The 23,486-nt window shown below is 36.4% G+C and overlaps 2 protein-coding genes and 1 long non-coding RNA gene across 4 annotated transcripts in view; 2 read left to right on the top strand and 1 right to left on the bottom strand.

Annotated features, from left to right (window-relative positions):
* The window catches only part of LOC121732906 (unconventional myosin ID-like), a 39,419-nt gene extending 30,220 nt beyond the window's left edge, over positions 1-9,199 (bottom strand). Inside the window, exon 1 of the mRNA XM_042122933.1 lies at positions 8,983-9,199. Within this exon, the coding sequence (XP_041978867.1) occupies positions 8,983-9,071 (89 nt within the window). The 5' untranslated portion in view covers positions 9,072-9,199. The remainder of the gene's footprint in view (positions 1-8,982) is intronic.
* On the top strand, positions 2,869-22,752 carry LOC121732910. Its single transcript, XR_006036458.1, has 3 exons — positions 2,869-2,882; positions 22,094-22,098; positions 22,146-22,752. It is a non-coding gene; the product is annotated as an uncharacterized LOC121732910 (long non-coding RNA).
* On the top strand, positions 12,385-19,996 carry LOC121732907 (forkhead box protein I1-like). 2 transcript variants are annotated; one of them, XR_006036456.1, is made up of 7 exons: positions 12,385-12,907; positions 13,983-14,106; positions 15,016-15,162; positions 15,614-15,794; positions 16,206-16,283; positions 17,980-18,256; positions 18,302-19,996. XR_006036456.1 is itself a non-coding variant. In XM_042122934.1 (6 exons), the coding sequence occupies exons 1-6, from the start codon at positions 12,714-12,716 to the stop codon at positions 18,105-18,107; spliced, it is 852 nt and encodes a 283-aa protein (XP_041978868.1). In that variant the 5' UTR covers positions 12,385-12,713; the 3' UTR covers positions 18,108-19,996. The 2 variants fall into 2 exon arrangements, 1 of the variants encoding a protein (XP_041978868.1); XM_042122934.1 differs by having other exon boundaries at positions 17,980-19,996.
* Positions 22,753-23,486: the final 734 nt, after the last annotated feature.

The following is a 23,486-nucleotide window of genomic DNA, read 5'->3' as shown; positions in this document are numbered from 1 at the left end:
ATTTCGTCATTGTGTGGTTGTGCAGACGGTAACGCAGAGGAGCAACCACAGCGCTTTCTTTCAGATATTCATTGTTTCTGGTTCTTTGGTTTCTGAATTGTCGATAAAAATATATTTGACTTGCGTTAGAAAAACGGACTTTTGTTTTTGCTTTGCGATTGGGTTATTTGTTGCTTAGGTCGTAGTACAGTGAATGCCAAAAGAGCACGTTCAGCAAGAGATGAAGAATCGTCAACGGAACGTGAGACTCGCCTCAGCCAGAATAGTGATAGAAATCGGATACAGAGAGAAAGAGAATCGTCTGTAGAGCGTGAGGCTCGCCTCAGTCGGAAAAATGATAGAATTCGGATACAGAGAGAAAGAGAATCGTCTGTAGAGCGTAAGGCTCGCCTCAGTCGGAAAAATGATAGAATTCGGATACAGAGAGAAAGAGAATCATCTGTAGAGCGTGAGGCTCGCCTCAGCCAGAATAGGGATAGGCATCGAATACAGAGAGCAAGAAAATCATCCGCACAGACACATAGCAACACCGAACAAAACGAACAACCAAACAGCCACAGACCCGAGAGAGTAACTAATTCATGGGTAAATAAAGAAAATTCTGCCAATTTTTGCGAAACTTTTATCGTTTACGCAGCACAATAGGAAAAATCACCCGATTTTGAAACATTCTTCATTGGTGCTCCGCTTCTATTGGTCTTAGCGTGATAATATATTATAGGCTACATCCTACTAATATTATAAAGGCGAAAGTTTGTTTGGATGTATGGATGTGTGGATGTATGGATGTTTGTTACTCTTTCACGCAAAAACTATTGAACGGATTTTAATGAAACTTTACAATAATATGGCTTATACATCAGAATAACACATAGGCTACAATTTTAACCGACTTTCAAAATGGGGGAGGTGTTATGTTCGTTTTCTTATATTCAACGATTACTCCGCCGTATGTTACCCGATTTTTATATTCACAAAAGTGGTGATCTGATGAAGGATCCATAAGTAATCGAGGGAACTCCTCAAAACTTATAGGGAAACGTGTGGTGACTTCGGTTACGTGAGAAGTATTCTAAGCATATGCTACCAACAAGTAACATTTTGCACCGAGATATACCTGGTATACCGTGGTTCGGAAGGTGCTGAGAGAACTCTTGATTCTTTATAGATACAAGTTTGGGAGTTTCGGCGTTGTTTTAAGAACAGGAACCATATGCTACTATGCAAATTACATTCATCATCATCATCATCATCATCATCATCATCACTACCATATTATACCATTTCATAGTCTTTTAGATCGAGACTCGAGTTTGTCAAGCGATAATTAAAAAAAATCTTTATTTTATGTCTAAAAATAGTTTGACGACCTCTGTGGCTCAGTGGTGAGCGCGTTGGTAGCTCAAGCCGGAGGTTGCGGGTTCAAATCCCGCCGACGGAACAAAAAGTTTTCAAAGTTCCTGGGTCATGGATGTGTATTAAATATGTGTATCATATAATAAAAATCTTAAATATATGTATAGTATAAAAGTATTAAATATATTTCCGTTGTCTGGTACCTGTAACACAAGTCCATCAGGTACTTACTAATATAACAACATTGAAGAGTATGTTTGCTTGAACGCGTCAATCTCAGGAACTACAGGTCCGATTTAAAAACTTATCTCAGTGTTAGATTGATCATTTATCGAGTAAGACTATAGGCTATATTATATAATATATTATCACGCTAAGACTAATACGACCGAAGAAACTCAGGAAAATGCGGGAAAAACGGGGAAAATATTTTTTTATGGGAAAATGTACGGTTTCTGTAAAATTCCTAATTTACGCGGGCGAAGCCGCGCGGGACATCTAGTATCTCATAAAAAAGACCTGCCCGAAACGCTCCATACAAAGTGCTATGAAAGACTGACGTCAGTCTTTCGTAGTTTGTACGCATCGGGAGACAACTTTGTTCGATATCGAGGTATATTAAATATTGCGTTTATGAAAGTGGTTTCATCACAAAAGTTGCTTTTAATTGCATAAGTTATCGAATTGTATACAAATATTAAGAAATTTAATTGAAAAAAAATTCGACTTGAATATCCAACTTATAAGGCGCATAACAAAAAAAATACAAATGCTATCAAGCTGAAATTTTGGGAACACTTATTTTTTACCGTGATTTCTTTATTTTATTAACAAAATTCGCTAATCTTTGACCTTGTCATCATCCCTATTCCCTCAATCCCGACCACGTGACCTGATAAGTGATAACTCATTGCTTTTATACTTTAGGATAATGAGTTATGACGTCTACGATAATATTTATAGGGTATAAAACATTCCAAAATTAATCGAGCGTCCAATCGGAGATCATTTATTTTTTTATTCCCACTCCCGAAAGACAGGATCGACCAACCACAAAAACCAATACCACCTTTTGGCCATGTAGAGGCTGTCAAACTTTTTTGATACTGAAACCCTTTTACGCCTCTAGTACACCGACGCGCGACGCTGCGAAATGCGAAATATCTGCGAAACAGGAATAGAGCGAGATGCCATATATATAACGCATGGTCGAGACAGCAAATCGGTTCGCCGCTGTTTTGCGTTTCGCAGCGTCGCGTCGGTGTACTAGAGCTAGGCGTTGAGAAGGGACATTTTTGACGGATCCCAAAAAAAAAATGTTTGGCTAAGATTTACAAACCTACCCCAATTTTTTATGGTCACATGGGTTAATGAAGGATGTTTTGGGTGAAATAAACCTCCCCATACCACTTCCAGGGGTTGCATTTGAATTACGCATTACAGTGAGGGGGCGGGAGAGGAGCGGGGAGGGGAGGGGGGGTAGGGGGGGACCCCCCTACCCCTTCCCTAAAGTTAGGAAATCAGTAGTTACCACGAAAATTTTTTTTTTAGTTTTTGAAGTTATGTTCAATAAAACTACCAAATTAGTGGACTTACGAACAAATAAGTCTTATTTGGGTGTGGGCAAACTCGGTTCTATGTCTTATATTGTAAATATACAGCTCCGACGCTGCTGGCATTTGCGGGAATGCGATGCCCTATCGCCCTTGCGTAACAAGTTATAGGCACTTATTTGCACCCTGGCAAACTAACTAAAGGTTTAATTGCACCCCCTAAATTTTTTTATAGATATACTAGCTATTGCCCGCGACTTCGTCCGCGTTAGCATAGTAGACCACGTCCCAAGTATATTTTTGGAATTATAGTTTTGATCTACAAACTACGAATAATAAAGTTTCTTAGTTTTTATTATTCGTATTTCGTAGATCAAAACTATAATTCCGGCTATAGACAAGGTTGCTACACGTCGATTTTTGAATTTGCCGCCATTTACTCGACACTGGCCATGGTTTTATAGACGAGGTGCCATAATTAAAAAAAAATAACCAAGAAACTAAATGTCAAAAAAAATAATTGCCGTTGCTATATTGGTTGCTATGGAAAGAGCTTGTCTTTGTCCACTGAAACTCAAGTCGATGGGTGGTGCCATGCTCGGGAAAAATATATGTAGACATGGGAAAGAAACTGCCATTACTTTCTTCCGAAGAATTGACTGGGAAACCCCGTGCTAGCTATGCTGGTGTTTACGTGTTACTTACTAACTGAAGAGTGTCATTTCAAAAGGACTTATTTCCACTTTTGGAAAAAAATGAAGTACTTAATGATGGGAATCCATTCTCTGCATACGTTTGCACCTCTATATTAATGGGCATTGTCCAAAAAAAATCACATCTACTTTTTATATTTTTTTTCGTTAAAATAGGGTATTTTAAGAATATAAATTAAATAATTTTGAAATTCATTGGCTAGTTTTTTCTCAATAAATTTTTAAAGTTTCGCTCTGACGTCATCATCGGCGGCCAATAATTGACCTCTGCAGTATGTTTTTTCCTTTCAATCTTATTTATAATGGCTGGTGCGTCAAATGCAAGTTCTCATTATGTGAAAGCTGATACGAGAAGCTTACCAAAAGTTCGAAACGTAATGTTGGTCGAATTTATTGCTAATTTTTAAACGCCTTTGAAGGTCAAACTAAGGTTAAACATATTGGTTCAAAAATATAAGTAACTAATGGGTATTTTTTTCGTTTATATACAGAAAAACGATCACTGACCTTATTCCTCGAAATATTTTTGTAATGAGCAAAATTAAAAAAAATGGACAATCCCCATTTGTTTATTACAAAAACACCTTATTACCTTTGTAAAGGTCACTGGGCACCTTAGTATGGAAATTTTACCCACGGCCTACAGAAACAAAATTAGTTTGGATGTTTAGATACACATCCCTAGTTTACGAAAATATATGTCGCATCAATGTGGAAGATGGGAATCTGCCCAAAAATTGAAAATAAAATATAAGTGATATCCTCTAGTGATAACACATTTTTCGACTAATTGTATTGAATGGGTGTCTTAATCACACAGAGGAATTGGTCTATGAGCAACTAAACTCATCGTGTTCATCTGCTGGCTCTAACAATACAAGTCTGTTGGGCAACTAAAATATAAAAACTAATTCCTTCTTACCAATACAGTGATAGACTGATGTATTTTCAAATAAAACAAATGTGTAGAATTAATATAGTTTTTATTCAACAAAATCAATATCTGTAGGCACGATAGTGTCATCTAAAAAACTTGCTGGTGCATCTATTTGTTCTTGGTGTCTGGCCCAAGACAAAAAGTAAACCATGCTGGCTATATGTGCGCAGCATCCAATAGTTCGGCAGCCGTGGATACAAGAACAATAATATTCTTCTATACTGTCTCTGCCCTCTCTTGTGGGGTTCATCAATATGTAAGTGTAATATTGCTTCCTTCTGACGTGTCGGGACTGAATTCTGCCGCGTATTAATATTCGGTTATTGACCAATTCGTGGTGCCGGTGCAAACTCAAAGTCCAAAAACACAGCAGTAATCGTTAAAATAGTTGAAGCTCAAGAAACACACAGAACACACAGATCGCAACGACAATGGACGAGGGACTGCGGCGAGCGACGAAGCTCAGGTAGCGCGGGCGCCGAGCACAGGTCAAACCGGTTTAAACTCGTCTATCGTGCGAAAGAGACAGCTAATGCTAGTCCCTGGCCGTACATTGTTAGAAGGCGTTTGTTATTTTATTGATTACAATACTTAATTGATACGTTTTTATTGATTACAATACTTAATTGATGTTAAGCACATATTTTGAATCATAGTTGATTTTAGAACTCTCCCACGGTTTAAAAAAAAAAAACCACACAGAATGAAATGTAGGCTAGGACTCAATAATCTACAAGTAATTTTATATCTGTAGGAAATATTTCGAAAACCGGGTCAGATTATGCCCAGTTACCTTTGACTTTCAATTTACGCATTTAAAACAAATACGCCTATTTCCACGTCACATAGGACGTTTTTTGCATTTATTGAAAAATTGGATAAGGTGGAAATAAGTTCTTTTGAAATGACACTCCTCAACTTAGTGTTCATTTCTAAAAACAATTTATGTATTGCTCGGGGAGCCCCTACAAGGCCTATGCGGGGCCCCAGGCAGGTTACACTTTGAGGATGACTGCTCTGACAATATTCGTCAGTATTATTTAAAGTTTGTCGACAGTGAGGGAACAATCGTCCCATGGCGGTGGGAGTGAGGTATACGCTTTGTGCGATTTCTCGTAATCGATATAGATCTCGGCGGCTTTGTGGTCATAGACGTACCATACATAGGGACGTCGCATTCGCTTGTTAAGTTTTTAGGGCTCCCTAACAAAGTTTAACACTGAGGGGAACAAGGAGACTCTAGCCACTTAGAAAAGTTGTAAATATGTTGAATAAAGATTAAACATTTTTATTTTCAACTAGCTGTTGCCCGCGACTTCGTCCGCGTCAGCAAAATGCGATAAAAAAAGAAAATGAAATATCTACCTTAAAATTGAGTTCCAAAATTCCACCGTAACATACATACCTACATACATACAGAGCAAGTTAAATAAAAGCTTTTAAAAAGAGACAAATTTTCCCCTTCCTTAACCAAATAGTAAAAACCGGCTAAGTGCGAGTTGGACTCGCCCATGAAGGGTTTCGCAGCAGCTATAAGGTTTATTTCTATGAAATTAAAAGGTTTTTGATTTATTTTTATATTTCAGTTGATTTAATGAAAGAAAAGTTTACCATTTACCATTTATATTGACGTATAAAAAACTACCTGCTGCTGTTAGATCTCGTTCAAACCAATTTTCGGTGGTAGTTTTTATAGTAATGTACATCATATATTTTTTTTAGAATTATTATGTCTCTACTTTAGAAGTTAGAGGGGGGGGGGCACACATTTTACCACTTTGGAAGAGTCTCCCTCGTAAGTTTGATATGTGGGAGAGCCATGCTTCGGCACGAATGGGCCGGCTCGACCGGAGAAATACCACGTTCTCACAGAAAACCGGCGTGAAACAGCGCTTGCGCTGTGTTTCGCCGAGTGAGTGAGTTTACCGGAGGCCCAATCCCCTACCCTATTCCCTTCCCTACCCTCCCCTATTCCCTTCCCTTCCCATCCCTACCCTCCCCTATTACCCTATTCCCTCTTAAAAGGCCGGCAACGCACCTGCAGCTTTTCTGAAGCTGCGAGTGTCCATGGGCGATGGAAGTTGTTTTCCATCAGGTGACCCGTTTGCTCGTTTGCCCCCTTATTTCATAAAAAAAAAACTATTTAGATGTGAAAAATGATATTAAAAACCTCAATATTATGATTTTTTTAAGACCTATCCATAGACACCCCACACGCATAGATTAGATGAAAAAAAAGTTTTTTTTTTCAGTTGTATCAATGGGGACCCCTAAATATTTAATAATTTTTGCATTTTTGTATCAAAATCTTAATGCCGTTCACACATTACATCTACTTACCAAGTTTCAATAGTTTCGGAGAAAAGTGGCTGTGACATACGGACGGACGGACAGACAGACAGACAGACATGACGAATCTATAAGGGTTCCGTTTTTTATAAATTCTGTGCCCGCGTATTAAGTGCGACATCCAATACCAGTATGTCAATGTTTGCGGTCGTAAAATTTGAGGTCGCAGTATTACAACTGCCGCGAGGAATCATTTTACATGCCAAGCCAAAATATTGTCAATGATTTTAGGCTTTAAAAACAAAATACGCACTCCAAGAGTGATTTTGAAGAGATTTCAATGTTAAAGTTTTAAAGTGTAGGAATAATACTGTACTTTAAACTTTAAGTACAATTATGTACTTAATAAAAAGGGTTTAAAAACTAATGTGCATAAAGAAAGATAGAATAGCTCCATAAAACAAAACTCTTAGAATAACAATGGCAAAGAAAAGTTAAAATAAAATGCATGGATTAAGAATGATCAGTTTTATCATATCTTGATTGACTTGAGTTATAACATAAACAGTATGCTTTTAGTAGTTTATCCAATATTCTTCTTCCTTTTCATAAACAATTTACCATGACACAGGGAATCCTTGTGTGGAGATCAGTGATTGTAAGAATATCCTGTAAAATTTTAGGTGAAAATAAAGGTTGGTTTAGGTGAAATAAAGATGATTGTTTTTATAAAATTTACGGCCGTTCCCAATATTTGATCTATCTCTGGTTTTGCCCTACTAGAGATAGGAATAGCTCACATTAGACATAATTTATGTCAATTGTGAGCTATTCCTATCTCTAGTAGGGCAAAACCAGATATAGATCAAATATTGGGAACGGCCGTTAAGGTCTAAAAGTGATCACTGTAATTTGGACACTATTGATGCAATAAGGAAAAACTGTCAAAGGACAACACCTTGGGTGACATCAGGCTATCAAGGCGGCTATTGTGTCATCTAAAACCATATCCAGCCTCTAACAATAGCCTGCAAGGTAATACCTAATTTTCAGATTTCATTTGATTTTAGAGTATTCAGGGGTGCCCAAACTTTTTACATGATGGAATCGTTTTCTGTACTTGTTATAAGGTACCAAAAGAGGAAAAAAACAACCATTGTATTCATGAAAAATGTATAAACAAACAGATGTACACAGACAGCAGACCACAGAATAGAAAACAAAGGTCAGAAAAACACAGATAGCAAATACTAAATAGGCTTAAACAAAACAATTTAAAAAAGATGCAATTTACTTTTTTTTTTTACCTGGCTTAGGGAACTAACATTAACAATTTATAGTAATTTAAAATATTATGAATACCTTTCTAATGACAATTTGTTTATGTTACAATTGTACAATAATTACTTTACCATGAAGACTTTCAATTACTTATTATTATTTATTTATTTTATTTATTGTTAATGATCTAGCAGCATTTAGCTGATAATGACCATATCACACAGTGTTGTAATTCACACACTCGTTATTAATTTCTTTTGCAGGACTTATTGTCATCAACCATTTGTCAAGTCTATTTTTCTCACCCAAAACATTGTTCCTCAACCCATGTGAGCACCAAAAAATTGGGGTAGGTTTGTGAACCTTAGCCATAAAAACTAAGGAAACGTAACTCCCATATATCATACTATATTACCGTTTTAAATTTGGTTCCTTTCAAAATATTGCAAATGTATTGAAAATGTGTACCTAGTACACTTTTTACAGACAATAAGACTCTTCCGAGTAGTCCAGAGTTTAAATTTAAATAATATAACGACGCTACGCGCGCACTGTATAGAAATGCACCATACCAAAGTAAAGACTAAATTAATTAGTATCTCTAATTAAAACATAATTACGATTTACGGCTCAAAATATTATTAATAAATCATCAGCCGTATGGCTAAACTATTTACACAAGTGCCGAAATCGTGTCTTTGCTAGCAACTGTTAAAGTTTATGATATATTTGTACCACTTTTAGGAATTATATTTTTAGCAGTTTCTACTACAATTCCGTACTAAAGTAGCTTTTACTAAACTCCTATTCTAAAACTACTTAATTAACTCTAAAATTTTATCCAAATAAATACCTTAGCTGCAAGTTTTGAACGAATGTGTCGGTTGATAAATTGTCCAAAAGGACAAAATCCGAAACACCAACTTCATTAGGCTGCGCCATTTTCGCTGTTCACTTGTATCACATTCAATAAAATAGTACAATTTAAGGCACAGTTTTATAAAATTATCCTTATTTCATAAACCGTTAAAACTGCAAAACGAAACAAGGCACAGCCACCTCCCACGAACATTTCATTTGAACTGAAAATAATTCAAACAACTGTCATTTATGGATGTCACTTGTCAGACTGACAAATGACACATCTTTTTTTTTACAAAAATATACAGACTTAAATGAATCGCCCGGTTATTGTTCCGAGATCGCCCGCAGTTTAGCAGAATCGATTATTTATTATGAATTTTATGACGGCGCTTTTTTTTTTTTAACGGTTTACGGGTCACCTGATGGAAAGCAACTTCCGTTGCCCATGGACACTCGCAACATCAGACGGGATGCAGGTGCGTTGCTGGCCTTTTAAGAGGGAATTAGGGGAGGGTAAGAAAAGTAATAGGGAAGGGAGGGTAGGGGATTGGGCCTCCACGGTAAACTCACTCACTCGGCGAAACACAGCGCAAGCGCTGTTTCACGCCGGTTTTCTGTGAGCCCGTGGTATTACTCCAGTCGAGCCGGCCCATTCGTGCCGAAGCATGGCTCTAGCACGTTAAAAGGCGCTTACAGCCTCCCGCAGACAGGCGCGATATTATCGGTCGATAATAAGTAATAACGCAAGCGATATTGCGATAATGCGTCCATTCCTTGCACACAGAGTGCGATTTTACCGTCCAATATTTCTTACGAGAGAGCGCCGCGCGGCGCGCCGCGAGTCCAGTGTTGCCAACTCTTTTTTTTTTTTTATTATACTTTTTGCACACATCAAGGTACAGAGGCGGGCTTAATGCCTTTAGGCATTTTCTTCCAGCCAACCTTTGGGTGAAGACGATAGAGATGAGATGTGGTAAATGCAAAGTACATCTATAATTTTATCAACATTAATAAATACATACTATAATAATTACTATTACATACTATACGGATACTATAGTTCAAATAAACTAATAAATAAATAATAATATATATATATTTTATATACACAATAAATATCATATTTTATATAATATATATACTAATAATATATTAATTAAAAGCAACTCTTCAAACATTTCCTCCTAAAACAACTTTTAAAACCCACTAAATTTCAAAGAAAACTCCCCAAAGTTATATAAATTCAAGCTTCAACAATTTTACTCCCAAAAATATCCCCAAAAAATTGAGCCCCCTAAAAGCCCACAATATTTATTTTTTCCTACTAAAAAATAAATAAATAGTACGTTTTCAAAACCTTTGTTTTATTAAATTAAAGCAAATAATTAATGTAAACACACTTTTAAGTCTTTATTATTTATCCCCTTAAAGGGTTTTATAATCTGTCAAAAAAGTGAAGAAATTAAAAAGTGGCAACATCGTATTATCCTTTTTTCTTAGATCGATTCGAAAGGGATGACACTACGATGTTTCTTCACTTTTTCACAGACTATATTATTCATGTTATTTAATTATCGTACATCTGGCAACACTGCGTTATTGCGATATACAGTCCGTCAAGAAAGTGAAGAAATTAAAAAGTGGCAACATCGTAGTGTCATTAGAAAGGGATGACACTACGATGTTGCCACTTTTTAATTTATTCACTTTCTTGACAGACTATACTTCCAGGGGGTTTTTACTATTTTTTTAATTTGATTGTCAAACAGTTTCCATTTTAGTAACTAGATGGCGTATGGGTAGACAACTATCGGTAATACCAGGGAATACCATCAATAATTGCTACAAAACTGGGCAAGAGAATGTAAATCTTGATACATTTCGATTTGAAAAAGACGCAATAATATTCCAATGAATAGGATAACAAAGTTATTATAACGATGTTTTAGCTAAAATTCACGAAAGAAATAGCCCTATGTACCGATATTCACACCAAATGTCACAGGAATTATACATTTTGGTTTTGACGACATCTTCCCTACACTTGTGCAAGATAACGAATATTTAATGGCTAATATTTTACCAATAATGATTATCAAAAACCCAAATAACACAATTTGGGAAAAAATAATAAAAACCACACCAACAATAAACAGTAGAAGAAGTTTGAAAGTGACATGCCCGCCAAAACTCTTTCAGTTGTCAAGTTTCAGTTTGACAAGTTTTTATTATCTCAGCGTGTTCCTAAACTATTACTAGTGTACTGGCCTAATCGCTTAGGTTTAAGATATTTTGATTTATGTCACACTTGACAGAACACTAATACTTTTTGGAAACACAACCCATATGTAGTCAGTGACGCCAACCTGCAGATAATTTGATAATTTCAGATCGGTGAGGAACCAATAGAACATCTAGAAGTGTATATCCTTACGCCATCTAGTTAAGATTTTTAAAATTAAAATTTAAAAATATAAATGAAAATCCCTCAATACACAGATTTTAGAAGTAATGTTCTGAGATTCTACATATATTAAGTCTTATGTACATGACCGTCCTATAAATACAAAATTTACTGAAAACAGATATTGCAATATCGCTTGCATTATTATCGACCGATAATATCGCGCCTGTCTGAGGCTCTAGGATAAAATCTACATCGGGAAAAGTAAGACCAATGATACGGGGAATACCAAAGTTTGCAATCCTACAAAAAATTGCAGTGCAAAAGTTAGAAATTCAATCATAAAACAAAAATATATATGTATTTTTAGTTCGTTGCAAACAACTATATTCTGTCAAAAAAGTGAAGAAATTAAAAAGTGGCAACATCGTAGTGTCATCCCTTTCAAATCAGTCGTGTTCGTTTCGTTTTTCAATGCACATTGCGCATGCACAAAGTTAAAAATTAGTATCAGTGTGAGTGTCATATTCTAAAATCTGACAGCAAATGTATGAACATGACACAATTATTACGAAGTTGACAGTCAGTTGTCAAACTGCGAAAAAAGCCGCGCATGCGCATTTGAAATGAAAAATGAAACGAACACGGCTCATAAAAAAGGGATGACACTACGATGTTGCCACTTTTTAATTTCTTCACTTTTTTACAGACTTTACTTTGTTTAACGCCATTATTCTGCGATAATAATAAATACATAGTTGACAAAATAAACCAACATTTCCTTTATAGTTTAAAAACCAATTTCATTACAAAAATAACTCTCGATTCTTGAATACAAATAACAAAATCGATTTTAAATAGATTTTTTTTCATTCAAGGTTGTATTTACAGCAAACGACAAAATTATTTCTGTTTAATATTGTTTTATTATCTGTCAGCCGCCATTTTCCTTGTTGTAGGCGCCTCAAATGTCATAATAATTTTTAATTCTATTTTGTGTTAAATACTATAATCTTTTTTAATTTGATTTGCTATTTACAATATCATTTCGTTACGAAGTTGCGTTTAATATTTTCATAATGTGCATCAAATATCGTCTCAAGTGATATCTCACTAATGCATCAAGGATCTTCCTTGATGCGTTATAATGAAAAGCATAGATCATCCTCATAAAAGGTAGCAATTAATTTTAACGCCTACAACTCTGCGAAGTGTCGTTTCCGACCCGCGTCGTGTCCGAAACGAGTAACGGACGCCTGATAAGTGCCATAAGATTCGTAGATTGGTGAGTGAGAGTGAGTGGCGTATATGGAACAATGAGCGACTCCCCGGGAGTGGAGTGGCTGCCGGCGTACAGCCCGGGGCCGCCGCGCCACAGCCCTCTGGGCCCCATCCCGCGGTTCCTGTACGAGGATGTCCAGCCGCTGGGCCTCCAACAGGAAAACAACAACAAGGAAATCGAGCAGCAACAAAACATCAATAAAATCAAACACGACAAACCAGCCTACAGGTACGTTTTCCCGTTATATAAACCTTCACGCTCAATGTAGGTACTTCTTATATCATATTAAATGTATGCTTGCAAGCTTTGAGTAAAATGATCATTTACTATGCAGCACGGCCTGTACTCATTTGTACTTTAGCCTCTGATATGTTGGAGCTCATGCATCTATAACATTTTCTATAATGATTTAAAGTTTTTAAATCCTTTTTAGCTGTACCACGGCCGTACAGGTTGGTAGCAACACTATGGTGCAGTTTATAGCTATTTACATTTTAGCCTTGACATGAATCAATAAATAATAAAAACAGATTGAACTAATAATTAAACATTGATAAAATTATCTTATAAAAGTTAAATCCCTGAGTAAATCCATGTAGTTTATTCTAGGAAGTTATGAAGATATTTAACAATAACATGATATAAACTTAAGCATAACTAAACTATTATAATAATTAATAACTAATAAGATATTCAAGAACATGTTTTATACTATACAATATAGTTATAATATTATATTTGACATGTTTTTAAACAATATAGTTTACTTTCAATTTATTTGATGTTTTTTTTTTTATGGCAGAGCTACTAGGCATAGCCTGTCCTGCTGGGCTGTTTAACACAAATTATACTATACAATATTTGTCTTTTTCTGTCTAATGACTTATCTATCCTATTAGACAAGTACAAAACATATTATACCTAATCCATACTCTAATAATATTATTATATGCAAAAGTATGTCTGTCTGTCACCTTTTCACGCTCAAACCGCTGAACCGATTTTGCTGAAATTTGATATGGAAGTACTTGGAGTCCCGGGAATGAAATGAATGAAAATGCGCGATAATCGAATTTTGGTGCAACGGAGTCACAGGCATCATCTAGTTAATTATATTTTAATTTTTTTTTCATAAACCAGGGGGTTAAAGCTTAGGCCAAACCTACGCGACCAGGCAACTGCGAAGCGGAGCGTCAAGTTGTGAAATGTGTGTTTTGTATACAAAAAACACATTTGACAACTTAACGCTCCGTCACTGACACATAGGTTTGTTCTAAGCTTTATATACAAATGTGCATTCCAGCTATGCGAGCATGATAAGGTTGGCCATCAGCAGCTCGCCCAGCGGCAAGATGACCCTCAACGAGATATACAACTACATATGTAACGCTTTTCCTTATTACAAGGAAGCAGGAAAGGGATGGATGGTATGAATATTGTTGCTAAAATTAAAACAACTTAGTTTTCTTTGTATTGTCTGTGAAATTTTAGTACTCTTTGTCTATCTCTAAAAGAGTATTACTGGAGTACTAGAAATGTTATATGATAAGCAAAATAAAAGTTATAAACAGTTGAGCTGAAGCAGCAAACAATCCAGTAATAGGTCAGTGGCATATAACTTGTTCCTGTGTTAGACAAATTCGATTGTGCCCTTGAAACTAAACCCAAGGACACAGTAATAACTCAGTTTTCTTCTTGATACTGAACTCAAGCTGAGCTTTTTGCACACAACAAGATGCAGAGGAGAGCTTCAGGCCTAGGCTTAACTAAAAATGTCTTTAGGCATTTTCTTGCAGCCAAGCTTTGGGTGATGTAGACACAAGTTAAGGCTATTTGGATGCTGTTCAGCATTTGTGTATCAACCAAAAAAATATATATGTATTGAGTTATGAATGCAGTTATGTTAGTAGTTATGTTTTAGAACAAGACTGCATTCATAATTCGAGAAAAAAATTTATTGTGTGTTATTTACTTGTATAATGGAGATCAGTGGGGTTAGTACACAAATGCTTAACAGTGACCATTTGACTGTACTGTAATAATAATAATAATGTTTATTTTTCTCTCCACAATAATCATTTATAAAACAAATACAACATTTATAATACAGTGCACATTATGTTGTGGGGAGACTGGCGTCTTAAACTAAGCAGTTTCCTGCTTGTATTATAATGATACTGTGCATTAATGCAATATAATGATTAATGATAAATTATTTTGGTTTAAAATATTTTAATTAACTTTTTTCCAAAGCAAAAAACTATGATAAACTGTGTTTAAGTTATTAATGTGTAAAGTTACTGAAATTATTCTATAATTTGCTAATGTTTTTACAGAACTCAATAAGGCACAATCTGTCCCTCAACAAATGTTTTATGAAAGTGGCGCGGAGTAAAGACGACCCTGGCAAGGGGTCCTACTGGGCCATGGACACCAGTCAGAAGATAGGGGAGGTCACACAGCGACGTCGGAGAAGTCTTAGGGTATGATTAAATTATTAAAATCAGTTTTGCCTCATTTTGTAGCATGATACAAGGTCTTTACTCTTAACCTTGATTGTAATGCAAAATCTGTGTTCTGAATTACACCCTGTCATTGTCAAGTCCTCAATTACGTTTAATGTTTGACCAGAATTAAATTTTTATAATTGCATGTTGTCTTTATTTTTTTTTTATTTACTGGGTGTAACAAAACAAAGTGACAATGTTTTGGGATACATATTACCCACTCTAAAGTACTATCAGTTTGTTTTGTAACACCTTGTATATTCATGTGATTGCAGTTGATAACAAAATCCTAGTGCCTAAAAATCGAATTCTGCTCTCTGCAGAGCAAGGAAGCCGTAGGACGCTACTGCCCTTAGGCCATGGCCTTTTCTGCCTATACATAAATCCAGAGTTGCTTCTTACTAAATAAAGTGCCCATCATTCGCAGATGGCGCCATACAGCCCGGAGTGCAGCAGCAACAGCAGCGGGGAGGCGGGAGGAGCGCCGACACCGCCCACCACTCCCGCGCCCTCCACGCCGACCACGCCCACGTCGCCCGCGCCCACTGCCACGCCCCTCCCCCCGCCGCCCGTCATCAAGGAGGAGCCTGTGGTGAAGGAGGAGACAGGTAATTTTGAAGTATTAGTGGCCGTACCCACAATTCGCCTAACATTCCTGCATCGCGCTATCGAAATTTTCTAAGCGCGTCGGTACATATACGACAGCTAAAATGTATCACGTGGGCTACGGCCTGACCGAGCATACCACCTCACTCAGTCGGAAAATCTTCCTTTGCGGCCTCCACGCATTATTCCTACATATTATTAGGATAGTATAATGCTATATATTATTAGACTTCAACTGGACACTTATTTAGTCACATCCTAAAAGTAGTAAATTCCAACTTTTAGTTTTGAAGTCTATTTTTGTACTCGGTCAATGATAGCATCTGAAGTTGTTCTCACTGAGTCTTCTAGGCTAGAGTTAGCAAAAGATGAGCAATTAACTAGTTGTGACCTTTATCTATTCTCTGTTTCAGCGGCGACGCGTCTGATGGACGACGCTCTGATCGCGCTCATGGATGATGACCTTATCACAGACGTCGACATCAGCAGAGGTATTTATTTATTTAAAGACCAAATAACGGCTGCCACAGGATATTTATAAAACTAGCTAAATATAACAATAACATAGTTTGCATAGTCAACAACATTAGCCTCGAGCTAAGATACAACAAGTCTTTAGGAGCTGTAAATACTTTATTTTCCTTACACAATTGTAACACACTGTCTAGTGCTATTCATAATGATGTTTATTGGTACTTTGTCTCTATTGGTTACACCGCACTTATTTTACTTTTCAATAGCAGCATAGTTCATTACGCTAGTTAAGGGCTTTCGCTGCGTTAAGGGGGCGACCTATGACAGAAAAAAATCGGTTTTCACCCGCGCACTTCATACCCCCCGCACTCGCCCAACGCATTCAAAATGTCACCGCGGCTATTTTGTGTAATAATTATTCTCGTAATCACTTTTTGTACGAACTTAGTATAACTAAATATATCAGATAAAATTTTGAGAAGTTTGAGTCACATTTATATCTGTACTTTGAGAATCAAATTAATACTTTTTGCCATAAACACTAGTAATACTTTATGATAATATGTTTATTTATCGAAATCGAAGAGGCTCTGAGTTCTGACACAACTAGATCGATTCTGCTGTAGTTGTTACAAAAATATTATAACTTTATTTAATATAATCTACTAGCCACGTCTTCGTCCACGTCCGAATTTGGTTAGTTTTTGTGTGTATTTGCGTAAAATATATCAACATTTGTCAGATTAAAATATACAAAATTCTCTGTCACAATGTTTGTAAGCGAACTGCTCAACCGATTCAATGAAATTTTGCATACATACATTTGTTAGGCTTGAGGATAATTTTTTATCTGCTTTTTGTGAAATATACAGAGTGTAACAAAAATAAGTGATAATACTTTAGGGTGTGTACGTGTTCCTTGTAGAGAGTTCACTGTGAAAGTAGCAGCGCTGAAAGACAAACATTTTTTTTACTTTTGTATGGGGAAACTCGTGACGCTCGGGCCCTTGCCCATACAAAAGTGAAAAAAAATAATCATCTTTCAGCGCTGCTACTTTCACAGTGACTTCTCTACAAGGAACACGTAGACACCCTAAAGTATTATCACTTATTTTTGTTACACACTGTATATTATTGATACTAGAAATAAATTATTTCTAGTATCAATAATATACAGTGTAAACTGACGTTTGCCGGATCATCTAGTCAAATATGTATAGAAAATTCTTGGGTCACAGTGTTTGTGCGCGAACTCATCCAAAATGGTTATCCAAAAAATTGTATTCTAACATCATATTATAGTACTAACTACTAACACATAGAATACAGGGTGCAATTAAACCTACCTGCCAAATGTTGATATATTGATCCTAGTTAAAAATAAGAATATACGTATTTTTTCTTTTATAATCACTCAGTACTAAAATGTTGAGAAATAGCTTCCGAAAGTTATCCTAAAAAACACTACAATTAATGGACACGATGCGTCGGCCGCGCGTGACGTGCCCCCGCGCCGCGAGTGACTGTTCTGCAACGATAAAATATGTAATTGAAAAAAAAAATAACACCCAAATATTTTTTGGTTAAATGGGCTGTCCTAATGATACCTAAGCTGTGGATAAAATTTGACAGGAAGGTTTTATTGCACCCTGTATGTAGTTATTCATTTAATTAAAACCATGCACGAACTATACAACAGCTTTTTCCATGCAGAGATGCGATGGCGGTGGATATCGCGTCGGCACGTGTGCGCCGGCCGCCACTCCGCGCTCACCGACGACTACGGCAACTTCCTCGAGACGCACGACGACTGCGACTGCCCCGCCGACGAGCCCTGCTAACACCCGGGCAGCATACAGCCTGGACACACCGGGATGACTAGATACTGGATCTAGGAGATGCCGTCGTGAAGATGCAATATCAACAGTTCTTATAAACCTGGTGGACATTAGAGTGGACACCTTGATAAACAGGGACACCGCGTCCAACAGTTCTTAATCACCGTCTGGACAGCCAGGGAAACCGAGTCCAACAGTTTTTTTCATTTGGCCACTGGTCCAGAAGATACTATTCCGGCAGTTGAGACACTAAAGTGAACAACGGATAACCAGACATGCTATAAACAGCTGCAAACCTGGTGGATACTAGAGTGGTCCCAGAGCAATATCTACATTCTAGATTCAAAATTTTGCCTCCTAGATTCTAGAAGATATACTGAGTCTAATAAAAAAATATGAAAGGCAGTACTGTAGATACTAACCAAAACCAAGTTTGGTATACCTATATTATGACACTTTGTGAATAATAAAGGAATAACAATATGTCAAGCAAAGCAAGTCAGATTAGGCCAGTTTTTACTGGGCTATTCAATAACCAATCTTGATGTTAAAACCGCGAGAGTAAAAACTGCTGAATATTAATTGTAGACTGGGTATAAATCTGAGAGATATCTAGATAATACATATTAATATCCTATTTTCAAAACAGTGGATTCAAAAAATACTCGGCCAAAACCATTAGACCAACAGAAATGAGATATTGATAAATGAAAGAGATGCCAATTAAAAATGGAAAAAAGTCCAAACAATAAGGGTAGACACAAAATTTCATACAAAGTTTTGTGATCTCTTGGTTTCATTATACTCATACCCCTTTGGCCTTTACTAATAAAGGTATTTTCGTAGTATACAACTATTCAAGGTATGTTGTTTTTGTCTGTCATATGACTTTTCAATGCCAGACAAAAACTAACAGTCCTTGTGTAGTTATTTGCTATGTAAATGTTTTATAGTTTGGGGGATTAAGAAAATGAGACAGGTAATTTTTTGATATGGCCATTTTGAATTATATTAATCATATATTATATGTTACGTGTTAATTTTAGTGCTTATACCTAATGTATGTTTATATGAGTATTTCGAGTACTAATTACTTTTACTGACTTGATATGCCAATCTTGTGGTCGAGGGACCGAGGCAAACTGTCTTTATGATTCTCGTCACGTTATAGTATGGCAAAGTGAAATCGATGTGAGTTTTAAATATCATTATTGTCCTGTCATTTCCAATAAAAAAAACGCTGAGGTTCGAAGCCATTCGCAACTCGACTAAAAGTTCACATCGATTTTATTTTGTGATTTTTTTACGTGACGCGTGTCAAAATTCGAGATTATCTGTATATGCATGAAAATTATATAGAATTTAACGTAGACATAAGGAATTAAGGCCTTAACGTAAATGCCAGTGTTTAGAGTTTAACGTTTAGTTTCACAGTAAGAGCGTTTTTTGTTATCGGATCCGATTTCCGATATCGGTCCGATACTCTTTCGTAATATTAGTTTGACATCGAATATCGTATCGGATAATGTAAAAACGCCTTTAAGAGCTAACCATTCATGTTAACTTGTGTGTTCAGATATATAATAGCTAGCTGATAGTTTTTTAAATGAGAATTTTTTTAATGAAACAATATTGTTAATTAGGGTCTAACATATCTGCCAACTAATATAGTGTAGGACTTAGTTACCCGTCTAGTAACTGTTAGTTGACTGACCGTTGTATAAAAGAGTAAAAGTTTGAATATATTTTCATAGACTCACATTTTAAACCAAGTCAAATATGAAACTAATTATTTTCAAAGACCATTTACCGATACTCTATTTAGTTTTTTTTCAACTAAATGTAAACAAATATAAGGCTATTATGCTACCAATTTTAAAGCACGTATTAACTGGCAGAACCACTGCCAGTTAATACGTGCGAAAAAAAATTATTCCGAAACGAAATAATTTTTCATGGAAAGTCAATGATTTAATTTAGATTTTACAAACGGTCAGTAATATTATTTTACTATAGTAACACAGCAGTTTGTCGTTTCATTAACGTCCAAACTAAGGGGCCATCCACGTATTACGTCACACAAAATTTTTGATTTTTTTTTTAACCTATCCCCCTATGTTACACTGTTTTCGAAAACCTTTAAAATGTAGTACCTTTTACATTTAGTATACCTTTTAGCTGTTACGTAATATGTGGGTGGAGCCAAGATGGCCGAACAGTATTGACGCAGTTGGTTGTACCGGATCTCACAGCGACCAGTATAGTTGTTAATGTTAGAGGTGATGTAGTTAGTATATACGTAAGTCAGTAGGACGCTGGCCTAATGAACCAATCGGTCTGGATGTAGTGCGGTCAGGGAGGTTGTACTTTATTTTGTTACAAGTTGGTAAGCAAAATATGATACCAGATTAGTGTTGTTTTGTTATAAACTGATAAAGAAATGATAACAAAAACATATATTAGGATTTGTATGTCCCGTCATAATCTGCACACTTTGTTATTATGTCATGATAACAAATCGTGCAGATTGCAAGTAATATAAACAGCTTTATTAATTAATTCTGGACGAGTCTAAAGGACAATCGAAGTGCTACAGGCTGGTCACTGCACACGCTGAAATCCGGCCATCGATCTATCGGTATTTTGTCTTTTATTTGCACGTCAAAATTTTACTATTGCGCTCTAGCATAACTGATGAAACGAGATTGCTAAATATTTATTTGTGCGTGAGTAAGAGAGACGAGTAAAGGTATATAAATGGCCAAATATTTCCAAGTGACTGGAGAATTAAACATTATATTTGCCTGACTGTACAATCCAGGTACGTTGGCAGAAATTATGAAATGGTGTAGCTTATCCTGGACCCCGGTGTAGGATATTGGTACTTAGTTTTGAAGTAAGAGGACTTTTTGTAAGGCCAGTGCATATTATAAATTGTCTATACTATAGTTTTACACTTGTGGCCGTTTTTGCGATTTTGATAAATTATTCCCGTAGCAAAATCGCGGCGACTTTTTAAATGATCATTTGAAAGGGCCTTTATATGTTTACAGAGACTACATGATGCCACTCTTGTAACGTAATTGTGTTTTCTTGTGTAGTAAATAAAGTTCAATTTTGTATAACATCTGAAATGTAGCGCTGAATCGCGTCTTATTGTGAACTGACCTGAATTTTCACCACGAAAAGCGTCCACTCATATCTTGTAACATGTGTTCAGGAGTTAGTGTTGTAGGCGTCTGTATATAGTATACGTAAGCGGGATTTTACATTATGAGATACGATATCGGTTATCGCACCGATGAAAGACATTGGTGTGTGACAGGGATTTGTTTTAGTTTGAAGCATATAATTTTATGATATAAAATAAAATTGAGTTATGGAACGCTTTTATGTCGTTTCCGATTTATCGTATCGCATGATGTGTAAACGCTCTAACGGAACCTTTGCACGTTCCAAAAGTACTCTTTCAGTTCAATGCGCCATAGTAGTTTAGTCTGTCAACATAGTGTTGCCAAATGAAGTACTGATTTACAAAAATTTGTTTCGTCATTTTTTTGTGCTAAATTCATTGGAATAACCCTAGCGAGTGCAGTAATTTTTTCAGTATTTTTCGATGTGTACATGTGTAAAAATGTCTTGACACTGTCCCAATCGATGTTATGTATAAGTTTATTATATACTTAAATTAACTTTATGTGGCATTATGTGTACGCAATTAATACTTAGTAATATAAACGCGAGGGTTTGTTTGTTACTCCCGCAATAACTACTGAACGGATTTTAATGAAAATATGCAAAGGATAAATCACTCTTCTTCAACAAAATTAGTCAATTGTGTTTCACAAAAGTGTCACTAGTTGAAGTTACATTGACATTGGCTACTTTTGTTGTGGAAAAAAAATACGGTTCCCGCAAAATTTATTTGCGCGTACGAATTCGCGGGCATTACGTCTTGTATTTTATGAAATATTTAGTTTAAGTTTAAGGGAATGTAATTAATTGGTACTCTCTATTTTATTGAAATTATGCAGATATAAGCTAAAATTCGTACGAGTATCTCAAATTCGGTATTTTACATTCCCAGTTTAAAAACGAAAAAAATGTATTCGATAGTATTTACTTTCTTTTAATGTTAGATTTTTTTAATAATTTATAACACGGTGCATAATATAAGTTGCCATTATATAATTTTAATAGTATTTATTATTTTCTGTGATAAAACATTGTTTTTGAAGAGAACCATTATTTACTCGTGGAAATATGCTGAATATATTTTTAATGCATTTTTAGAGGAAAAATTCATTTTTTATTTTAAGCGAAAATCATGGTAACTTCTTGTAAATATAAGGGTAAGGTTGGATGGTGCAAGAGGGAGTTTTTTTTCGGGTCAAGAGGAATTTTTGCCACTGGCAATCTTGATATATGGGCCGTCTTGCCCCATCTGCCGATAGTATATTTTGTAACAGTCGCCCGCAGTGCTAGTGTAGTACGGTACGATAGAGTACGTTTATTGGGTTTTCAGTCCGCCTACAGACGATTTCGACGTTTGGGAGCTATTTTATAATTGTTTTGACGTCAGCGCCGACAGAGTAGCGAGTTCTACCTCTAACGACATAATAGATGTACAATATAGACTTGAAAATATGTTGTGATGTTTGATTTTTTTCCCTGCCCTTTTCTAAACTTCCACATCTAGTATGGCAACACATTCCACCAAAATGCTGCAGTACAGTTGCAGCACTGCACTGTAACAGTACTCCAAATGATCGGTGCTGTATCTTATTAAAGGTATTAACGATTAGTTGAGAGAATTGATTTCATCTAAACGTAAAATAATGCTACCTACCACATTCACTTGGAAGTTTAGTTCAGTTTCTCTATCACGCCTCTGTCACGCTCTACTCTGTACGAGCCACGGCTAGTCGAATGGAGTTAGGCCGCGTTTCCACTAAAGCGGAGAGGAGCTTAGTGGTGTCGAATTGACCAATCACCATGCTCGAAATCTTCGCTCCGCTTCGCTGTCATTCCGCTGGAATAGCACGTTTGGTCAATTCGGGCACCGCTAAGCTCCGCTCCGCTTCAGTGGAAACGCAGCCTTACACTCGTCTTGTGATAGTGACACTGGTTAAATCAAAATAGTCTATGTTTTTAAATAAGGCCCTTTGCACACGACGAGTCGGGGCGGGCCGGTTAATTTTGCCGCGAACGATAGCACAAAGGGAATCCTATATTAGCAACGCAAACGGCGGGCAAAAAGACCGCGCCGCAGGTGTCTGGTGGGCACTGACGGCGCATGTCCGCGGCTGCCCGCCGTGGATCACACACTCTCCTACCTATCTCCACTAGAACGTCCTGAACTGACCGCCTCCGTCCGTCGTG

Source organism: Aricia agestis, chromosome 13, assembly GCF_905147365.1.
Source record: "Aricia agestis chromosome 13, ilAriAges1.1, whole genome shotgun sequence".
NCBI lineage: Eukaryota > Metazoa > Arthropoda > Insecta > Lepidoptera > Lycaenidae > Aricia > Aricia agestis.
Note: the sequence above shows the minus strand (reverse complement) of the source record. Positions and strands in the feature narration are given on the sequence as shown.

Excerpts from the sequence above, each read along its gene's own strand:
- LOC121732907 (XM_042122934.1), top strand. The coding sequence starts at position 12,714 with ATGAGCGACTCCCCGGGAGTGGAGTGGCTGCCGGCGTACAGCCCGGGG. Across the intron at positions 15,163-15,613 it reads GACGTCGGAGAAGTCTTAGG|ATGGCGCCATACAGCCCGGA; the intron begins GTATGATTAAAT and ends CATCATTCGCAG. Across the intron at positions 15,795-16,205 it reads TGTGGTGAAGGAGGAGACAG|CGGCGACGCGTCTGATGGAC; the intron begins GTAATTTTGAAG and ends TCTCTGTTTCAG.